Raw genomic sequence first — 10,019 nt, 5'->3', positions numbered from 1 at the left:
TAATAAGGCTAACAATACTAAGAAATAAACACTAACATCTATTAGGTGAGGTGTCATACACTCAGTAAAGGAGCTTTGGCAACCACTAAGCTCGTCTTAACATAGACTTCGCCCAAATGTGTGCTCGCAGTCCTCAAGCACTTAGCAAGTTCTTAACATTTATTTTCTTAGAATTTATTCTATAAGTCTATCTCCATAAACAGTACTTCAATTCCCTAGACTACGCCGAACGAGATATTACACCTCAAGTATGAGTTAGATTGTGACAAGTCATCTTGTGAAGTTATGGCATTGTTGTTAGCCATCCCTGCTCAAAAGGTGAATGATTATGCAATCTTTGACTTCTCATGTTGCAAATTGATGAAATTTGTAAATATAGAGGGTCAAATTTGTTAAATTATTTAAAATTAAAATTAAATTGATATAATGTATTAGTGTTGAGGATACCAATTAATGTCATGATTTCTATTAATGATTTGACGAGGGTGGATACAACAAAAACAAATGATAATATTAATGATGAAAATGAATATTTGTATAGTTTGGTAAATAAAATAGAAACATGCTATAATTAAGTAACTAAGTTGTATGGTTTACCCAAATATTTGTAATATTCATTAACAGAATAAAGTAAGCATTTAGGCAAATTGCTCCCCCCTTTCTCATCTTTGGGTAAGAACAAACCGTCACGTATGGAGTGTAATGTTAAGAAAAGCGTGAGAAGGACTGGTATTTGGTATCCTACCATAGTTGTCCGGGTGAGCTAAAGTAATCAAAATCATATAGCGCTTTCAATTTTCGCGAATTTAATCATCACATTCACCACGTGGCCATCAGGGACAAATGCCACGCCGTAGCCAACTCAAAATCATCATCCAAAAAGTCCACATTCCCTATTCAACCAAAAGAGAGAAAAGCAATCAAAATTCAAAGCGTTTGGAAGCAGAAGCAGCAGCGACTCAAAGAAAATGACCACGCTCCAATTCCATTCCCAATCCCGATTCGAATCCGATATCCGGTTCGCTTCCTCCACTTCCTGCAGTTTCCGTCCTAGACGGAACTTCACCCTCCCTCGTCGGTTTCGCCCTCGCCCTCCATCTCTCCACTCTCATTCCTCCACCTCTTTACGGCCACTCCCAAGAGCTTTCTCCAACGATCCTGCCGTTACCGAAAAGCCTTCTATTTGTACAGCCGACGAGCTCCACTATGTGCCTCTACCTAATTCTGATTGGCGCCTTGCCCTCTGGCGTTATCACCCTCCTCCTCAGGTTTTTTTTCTTCTCTTTCACTTTGCGAATTTTGTTATTACTAGTATTTTTCTTTCTTACTTTCTTTCTTTCCATGATGCTATGTTTGAGAATACGAGTGTGAAGATCTGAAGTATGCTATATAAATTATGAGACAAATAGGGTATAGTTTAGTTGAGATTGATTGTAATGCTATGTTTGAGAACATGAATGTGAAGATTTGGAATATGTTATCTGAATATGATATAGATATGCCTACATTATGTCTAAATTATATATTTGAAAGGTATATATGAATTTGTGATAAAACTTGAATATTATATTTATATGTGCAATTTATACTAATTTTGAAATCCAAATTTATGTTTGGCTGCCTAATTGTTTTTATTTATAGATAGAGAGAATGATTTCTTTTTTAACAGGCGCCACCTAGAAATCACCCTCTATTATTATTATCTGGACTGGGGACTAATGCCATTGGGTATGATCTTTCTCCTGAGGTAAATTAAGTTCTGCTTTTAATTTTATGCTAATTTACTTAATTTCAATCTTATGTGTTTTTGTTTTGAAATAGTAGAATGTTATTATTTTTATCTTTTTATATGGAGGAAAAGTTTGGAAATGTTGAAATCTTCTATTTTCTGTTAGTTAAAACAAAGCATTGGAATGTTTGGCCTCCAATTAGTTTGGACATTACTGTCCAGCATCATTGTGGTTATAAACTGAAAAGTATAAAATAAAATTATAAAACAGTTCTAGTTCTATCATTAACTCTTTAATTTTTAGTTTTAATTTGGGATGAGAATACATGTTAAGTCATACTAGATGAAATAACCATACCTAATCAAGGATCCTCATTAATTTGTTTTTTGTGTTTTTTTCTTCAAATTATTATTTCAAAAGGAACTTTTTTATGACAAAAAAAGAGCCATTTCATGCATCTCAGAGTGGGTTTTGGGTTCACTAGTCTTGTATTTCTGTCCATTTCAGTATGCTCTTTTTTGCTTTTAGTATGGATGCTCAATTGTTTTTCTCTCAGATTATATAGGTTTTATGCTGCATGATGTTGTTTAGCTGTGTTTGCTCATGGATTGACCAGGAGTAATGGACATTTTATCTTTAGCGTATAATTAATACAACCCCAAACATTTTCAGTTTGAGATTTTCTATGATCCTCTTGATGCTTCATAGAAACCAAAATCTGACGAGTCCTGGAAAACCATTTAATGTACCATGTTGTATGTTAGTAGCTGTTGATATTATAAATATATATTAAATCATCACCTTTATTTATCCAAGTGATAGCTACCTGTGAGATGTCATAATTTCTAAAGCCCAAGTCTGATCCTTGATGAGCCATTAGGCATATATTGTTGAACCAAGCTTAATGTGAAACTTACACTTGACAGTTCAATCCATATGGACCCTTTACGTCACCAACAGTCATCACCTGTTGACTTCATTAGAAAACCTGTTGTGCATTTCTTTGACAATTGTATAGATAGCCTTGTTTAGACAACAAATTTAGCCTATACATTTTATGGAAGAAATTACATTACAAAATATTCTATTCTCTAGGTTCTCTCATGCTAAGTTCCATTTATTCTTCCCGTTTTGGCATGGTTACATGAATACTTAAATAAACAACACCTTCCAAATTTACATGTATCCTCCAAGATGCTTAATATTATTTCCTTCTCATTTACTGATAAATATGATACTTTTCCTGATAAATTCGGTATGCAGTCTTCATTTGCGAGATACATGTCTGGCCAAGGATTTGACACATGGATTCTTGAGTTTCGTGGTGCTGGGCTGAGTGTGCAGGCATCAAATTTGAAAGAACTTAAGCAATCTGCTGATGCAGTATCTGAGCAGATTGAAGCTATAGCTAAGAGTGTGGCAAATGAAGTGTCTCCTCAGAAGCAGCCAACCGGTGTTTCTGGTTACCTATCCGATTCTGAGTTTTATTTTCTTAGAGAAGATTCAATAGGGATTGGAACGGCATGGGATGAAGCAAAATTGGTTGCAGAGTTAACAGAAATTTTCATGCGTTTGTCTGAGAGACTTTCTGGCTTTCTTAGTGAAAGTCAATCAAGACTAATATCAACTAAACTATTAGATCAGATATCAAAACTTTTGGAAGATTCTCAATTATCTGAACGCTTTGAGGAGGTGAGGATAAAGCTCGCCAACATATTAGAAAAACAACAAAACTCAGTTATTGCCAGCCAAATTAGAGATCTGAGTCAAAGACTTGTAAATATTATTGAGGGAGGCCAACGATCTGTTTCACCTCAGTTCATTGATATTCAAGAGAGGCTTTCTTCAACAATAGAAGATTTTCAGAAACAACTTGACTTGATTGTGAAGTATGATTGGGATTTTGATCACTATTTGGAGGAGGATGTTCCTGCTGCGGTAAGGTGACATTTTGCAAATCTCACTCATTTGTACTTTAATTAGAATGTATGAGTTCTGTTTCTTGTTTTTCATTTTACATGCTATTCATGCCTACAATCCCGAGGTTGAATTGACAAATTTAATTTCCATTCGTATAGATGGAATACATAAGGGCACAGACAAAGCCAAAGGATGGAAAACTGCTTGCAATTGGTCACTCAATGGGAGGCATATTGCTTTATGCAATGCTATCACGGTGTGGTAAGATATCATCATTTAAATTTTATGCCATATTGTGATGCTTTTCATGCTTAAAGTCTGATGCATAATGTCCCTCAATCAGTTGAACTACACTTTGAAAACCCCATAGGAGGAAATGTTGTGGCTGAGCTTGTCTTCTAAATCTCAAACTAACAATTTATCAGCTCAAAATATATAGCTGTCTTAGATTTGAAATAATTAGCGGAAGAAACAAACTATAATGTTTAAGAGGTACAAATTCTTTATGCATCATCACCTATTTAATAACCAATTAAAATAAGAGCAATTAAACCCTCGGAGTTCATATAGTGCCACTGTTACAAAAATGAGCTTACTCACAATCTGTTGTATCGAAGTGCCACTGCATTACCACTGCTACAATTCTAGACAGCAGTAAGCCTGCATATAAAGTTTGATATATTCTGAAGGAAACTTGACTTGTTTGTTCAAATACCATTTGTTAATATTGATTTTAATGTACTTATATTTGGCTTGCTCTCTTTTTCTCTTGATGTTGATAAAACTCACCATTGCTTGTGTGTCACATATCATCTTGTAAGGTTCTGAAGGAAGGGAACCAAGACTTAAGGCTGTTGTAACTATGGCATCGGCACTTGATTACAGATGCTCAAAGCCACTCAAAGTACTCTTACCTCTTGTAAGTGCTTGAGCTAGTGTCATGCACCTTAGTTGCTATGTTAATGTGATTTTGAAGACTACCTGATTGAAAGTTCTATAGAATTAGGTTCCCTGAGAAATTAACATCATGGCGTTGGTTCTGCAGGCAGATCCTGCCCAAGCACTTAATGTCCCTGCTGTTCCATTTGGAACATTACTGGCAGCTGCTTATCCTCTAGCTTCTCGGCCTCCTTATGTATTGGGTTGGCTTAATGATCTAATATCAGCAGAGGACATGATGCATCCAGAGTTGCTAGAAAAGCTCGTCTTAAATAATTTCTGTAAGTACGGGCATATTTTTTCTTACTGCAGATAGTGTTGTCAAGCGTGCAAGGTGTTTTGTAGACACTAGAACCCTGAATATTGTCTAAGGCGCAATATGTACATGTGCGTGTTTTTGTACATGTTTGTCTGTGTCTAATAATATATAATATAATTATAATGATAAACTTTAAAGAGTGGTCCAAATTATCCTATAACTAAATTCTCTCTTTTTTTGGCCAATATGCATGATTTCCTTATGCTCTCAAGTCTGTTGCTGAATTTAAATAATCAGAAGTTAAGGGTTTCTTGTTATCCTCCTTTTACCAATAGTGGTACAATGCAAGAGAACTTAAATCAAATGGACCTCTTTTTTTATGCATATTGCCTTACAAAAAGCCCACTTAGGTGTCACTTGGAAGGGTCTAGGGAGTTTTATGGTTTGGCACTAAGGTACAATGGCTTGGTAATGAACATCTGGGTATACTGTTGTTAATGCCCCAAAAGATTTAATAATTTGATCTTCAGACACAAAACTGGGTTTCTGATTTTATACAAGAGATTTTTGTCATTGAGTTTCTGGCCAGCATTGACTCTGAATATAATCTCTAGTTGCTCTGTTTTGAATTTATCAAATTTTCTACATTCATTCACTAACGTCAACTATCATTTCCAGGTACCATACCAACTAAGCTTATTATGCAGCTCACATCAGCATTCGGAGACAAGGGGTTATGCAATAGAAGTGGTAAACTTTCCTACAGGGATCACCTAAATAAAAGCAATGTCCCTGTCCTGGCTATTGCAGGAGATCAAGATCTGATTTGCCCACCCGAAGCTGTAGGGGGTAGGGGTTATTTTGTGGTTTAGTTAAATACATGTAGTCAATATGGTTTTCATGGATATTTATCATTTCCCCCCTTCTTTTCTAAAACCAGAAACTGCGAAGCTTTTTCCGGAGAATTTGGTAACCTATAAACTTTTTGGAGAACCTCATGGCCCCCATTATGCACACTATGATTTGGTGGGAGGACGATTGGTAAGCATGCTGATAGAAAATAGGGTTAATTTACATTTTGGACATTGAGATTAGCATAAACTTTCATTTAGGTCAGAAAACTTTAATTTTATCTAATTAAATTTATTAAACATCTATGTATACTTCTAACGGACAGATAAACTCAGTATGTGTACATAAATTGTTTTTTAATTCTTATCAAGATAACGCCTGAAATATCCACTCTGTACGCATATGGTACTTTTTTTTGGCCGGCAAAACTGTCTGATTTCAATCCTAAAATGGATCCAATAATGTCAACATGGATTTTTTTAACCTAAAATGCTGGTTAGGTGTTCTGAGTTGGCATTTCCGTTAAAGGAGTGACCTAATTAGTTCAGAGATATAAATGAAATTAAAAGTTTGTGACTTACAGGAAAGTCGATGTTGACCCGAAATTTGACTTACTCTAGAAAATATTTAACAGGCTACTTGATTGTTATTTGACTGCTGCATGGATAATGTTTTCTAAAATTTGTTAAAACTGCAGGCTATGGAGCAAGTTTACCCATGTATCGTCCAGTTTCTTAGTCAATATGATTTAACATCATTGCAAAAGCTTTTGTGAGGCAACCATTCATTTTTTTTTCCCAATGGTGGTTAAAATATGAGCTCTTTTGGTGGCAGCATCAGATTTATACCAGCCACAGCTATTGTTATGTGATTGATCATTTCCGTGGAGGCATTGGTAGGGCTTACGTTACTCAGATTCAGGTTTGAGTTTTGGACAAGGGTATGTCTCAGGTATGGATATGTATAAATTTTTATTTGGAAAGTCTTCGTAAGGTAATATTATATATTCATGTCCAAATGTCAATCTTCAAGAACTGAATTTTATACTAATGCTTGCAATAGGTCCATTGTTGAATTGTTTATGGAAGATTAGGGTCATGGAAATTGTCAGTTTGACACATGTAAACCATCCAACGGTGCATGTGTTGTGATATTGTTGAATTTGATTAGCATTGTTTTGGAAAAGTTTAGTTGTCAACTGTAATGATGGTGGGAAAGACTTGTTGAAAACTGAACGTAGCCTCTTTGTTTCTTGGTGTGGAAAAAGTAATTAAAATTCATTATATGCTAAAGAGGGTGTTCTTATTTAAAATGTTGACTTAAAAGGGTCACTTTGAATTCAAGACTCGAATACTTATTTTGATTTAAGGCAAAAACTGAAATTGTTATGCTTGGTTTGAGTTTGAATTAAAAATTTTAATATTAATTTTCAAGATTTCATTAAAATAAAATTTAGTTACGCACACAATTTACTTGAGTCGGTAACTTTAACATGTTACTATGTCTTACTATTATATTATATTCTACACATTCGGAAGAATTTAATAGTAAGGACTAGTTCTTCATTGCTTAAAAAAAGTACTTTTGACTCCAAAAGTATCAAAAGTACTTTTGAAAGAAAAGCGGTGAAGAACAAACTGTTTTTGGCTGAAATTTTTAGCTTTTCAGAAATGCTTTTGAAAAATACTTCTGAAAATGAACTGAAAAGGAGAAGCTAAAAATTTTAGCTTTTTCTCTCTCAAAAGCACTTTTGGTGCTTAATTATTTTTTTATCCCTCCAATAACATGATATTTTTATTTTTTTCTTGATGCTTAATTATAATTGTGTTAAAATTATTAATTAAAAATAAAAAAATATTTTTTTAAATACTAATTACAAATATTTAATGGTTATATTTAAATATTTAAAATATAGTTTATATATTCTAATTAAATTTTATAAATAATTAATATTTATTGCTTAAAATATTTAAAATTTATACTTCATATATTAAAATATTAACAAGTTATAATAATTTTTATATTCTTACTAAAATATAATAATATTAATTAATTTAAATATTATTTAAATGCATATTTGTTACTTGATAATAACATATCTAAAATGGACATTTTATTTCTCAAAAGCACATTTTGACAAAGAATGCTAAACAATCAAATTTTAAACTAAATTTTTAAAATTACTTTTTAAAAGCACTTTTCAAAAGTAATGAAGAACTGGACTTAAGATGTTAATGTTTGAATAATATAAATTTATAATTTTAGTACATCACCTAATATTTGTGTTTACCATAACCAAGTGTTCGGTCGTAAAAATTTTATTTTCCCTTGCTTATTACATTGCGAGTCACGTGACTCATATTACCAAAGTGGTAATATTTTGTTTCCCTGTAATATCCTTGCCAAATAAATTAAATTCCAAAAGTGACATCCATCTTTGTTAGTTTGTTACCGTTTATGGTTTTTCCTTAATATTTGATGTTAAGTATTAAAAAGAAATTTTATTTGATTTTGATGTTTGGTTATGTATTTTCTAGGCAGCCAAAAGGAGATAATTAATAAAATGAATATTTGATAGGATATTGATATTGATATTGAATTAAGCAAATATATGCTTTTTGTAAAATCTAATTCTAAATTCAAAATCTTACTTTAAATTCAAATATTGAGTATTACTATTTGGAGGTTTAGTCAAAAGTAGCTAAATATTATAGAGCTATAAAATTTTCAACGCTTTATTTTTTCCATTAAATTGTTGTACATGTTTCATAATGTTTTATAGAATTAATATTTAACAATTCAACCGTTAAATTTATATGTTTTTAATATTTATGTATGTAAATTTTTGAATCGATCTAATATCTCTATGATATTAATTTAAAGTATAGTTTATGTCAATAAATATTTTAAAATTTTTTAATATGATATTAGGTGTATGAGACGGGGGTAGCACAGTTCGAACTCGTGCCAAACAGATATTTGATAAGAGTTTTAATGACCATTTCATTTAAGTCAATAATTTTTTTAATTTATATTAAACGTGACTTACATCAATAGAGTATGAAATATGACAAGTTGTTAAAATATTAATCGTAAGAAACACTTAGTTTTTACAGTAAAAAGTGGGATGGAAAAGTATTTTTCCACCCAAATACAAAAGCTGAGATTTAAGTGTTTTTGTTTTCGACTTTGCAGTTAAAAGTGAAAATAATCAAAAAATTCTTACTTATATTAACTATTTAAAAGGCATGTAAAAAAGTAGATTGATTTATATTTTATATATGATTATATTTAATTATCTAAATATTTTATGTAATATTATATTATTTAAATCTTATTTATTATTTTTAATTTTAATTTTTTATATATGATAAATTTTACAAGTATTTTATATTAATTACTTAAAAGACATTTAAATTTCATATTTCATGTATCATTGTATTAAATTATTTAAATGAGAAAATATATGGGTATCGTTATTGGGATTTTAGACTTCACAAATAGGATTAGGAGATTGACAAGTATTCTACAAGGGTATAGTAAAATATTCAAAATAAAAAGACATAAGACAATTTTTAAGGCTAGTTGTGAAATAAAAATAGTACACTATTAGTGTATCAAATATTAACCCTATTTAAATATCATATAACTTAACTAATTTTTTACTTTCTACTATCATGTGAACCTAATTATGGGTGGGCCACCCCCCCAGGCTCGAAGGCTTGCCCCAAAAGTTGGAGGTTTTGAACAAAAATATATGCTTGAAAAATAGGCTTTAACAAAAAATAAGATCCATTTTCTAAATGCGCCAAGTCTCGGATAAGGATTTTTTGGCCCAGCCCAACCTAAACTGCATAAAATTTTTTTGTTGCTGCTTACTGTTGTTTTGCTACTATATTGCTATTATTTTGTTGTTATTGTTTGGATATTATATAAATCTTTTTTATTATTAATTTTGCTACTATTTTAGAGGTATTTGTTTGCTAAGTAGCAACAATTTTTGCGTTGTATAAAAACATTTTTAATGTATTTTCAATTTATTGGGAAATATTTATTTTAATGTTTTTAGTGTACTTGATGTATTGTATTTTTTAAATTTGATTTTATATAATAAAAAATTTGAGCTCCTCATTTTTTTATCTGGGTTGAGCCTAAACAAAATTTTAGGCCCATTTTTCGAGCTAAGTTGGGCTTAAATTTAGAAAACAGGCCTAAAATTTGGCATTAGCCCGGTCCATGATCAAGTCTAAAATTTTTTAACTTTTAACTGTAATTTTTTATAGCAATGGAGAGCACTAAAAACTAACAAACATATTTTT

At 31.6% G+C, this 10,019-nt stretch overlaps 1 protein-coding gene across 2 annotated transcripts; it reads left to right on the top strand.

The window, feature by feature from the left end:
* The first annotated feature begins 801 nt into the window (after positions 1-801).
* On the top strand, positions 802-6,992 carry LOC105766157 (hypothetical protein). 2 transcript variants are annotated; one of them, XM_012585506.2, is made up of 9 exons: positions 802-1,268; positions 1,670-1,747; positions 2,994-3,668; positions 3,809-3,911; positions 4,472-4,569; positions 4,696-4,870; positions 5,527-5,697; positions 5,789-5,889; positions 6,535-6,992. In XM_012585506.2, the coding sequence occupies exons 1-9, from the start codon at positions 969-971 to the stop codon at positions 6,625-6,627; spliced, it is 1,794 nt and encodes a 597-aa protein (XP_012440960.1). In that variant the 5' UTR covers positions 802-968; the 3' UTR covers positions 6,628-6,992. The 2 variants fall into 2 exon arrangements, with proteins under 2 accessions (XP_012440960.1, XP_012440961.1); XM_012585507.2 differs by having other exon boundaries at positions 808-1,268; positions 6,398-6,992.
* Positions 6,993-10,019: the final 3,027 nt, after the last annotated feature.

Source organism: Gossypium raimondii, chromosome 5, assembly GCF_025698545.1.
Source record: "Gossypium raimondii isolate GPD5lz chromosome 5, ASM2569854v1, whole genome shotgun sequence".
NCBI lineage: Eukaryota > Viridiplantae > Streptophyta > Magnoliopsida > Malvales > Malvaceae > Gossypium > Gossypium raimondii.
The sequence above is the reverse complement of the archived record's forward strand: the minus strand, read 5'-3'. Positions and strand labels throughout refer to the sequence as shown.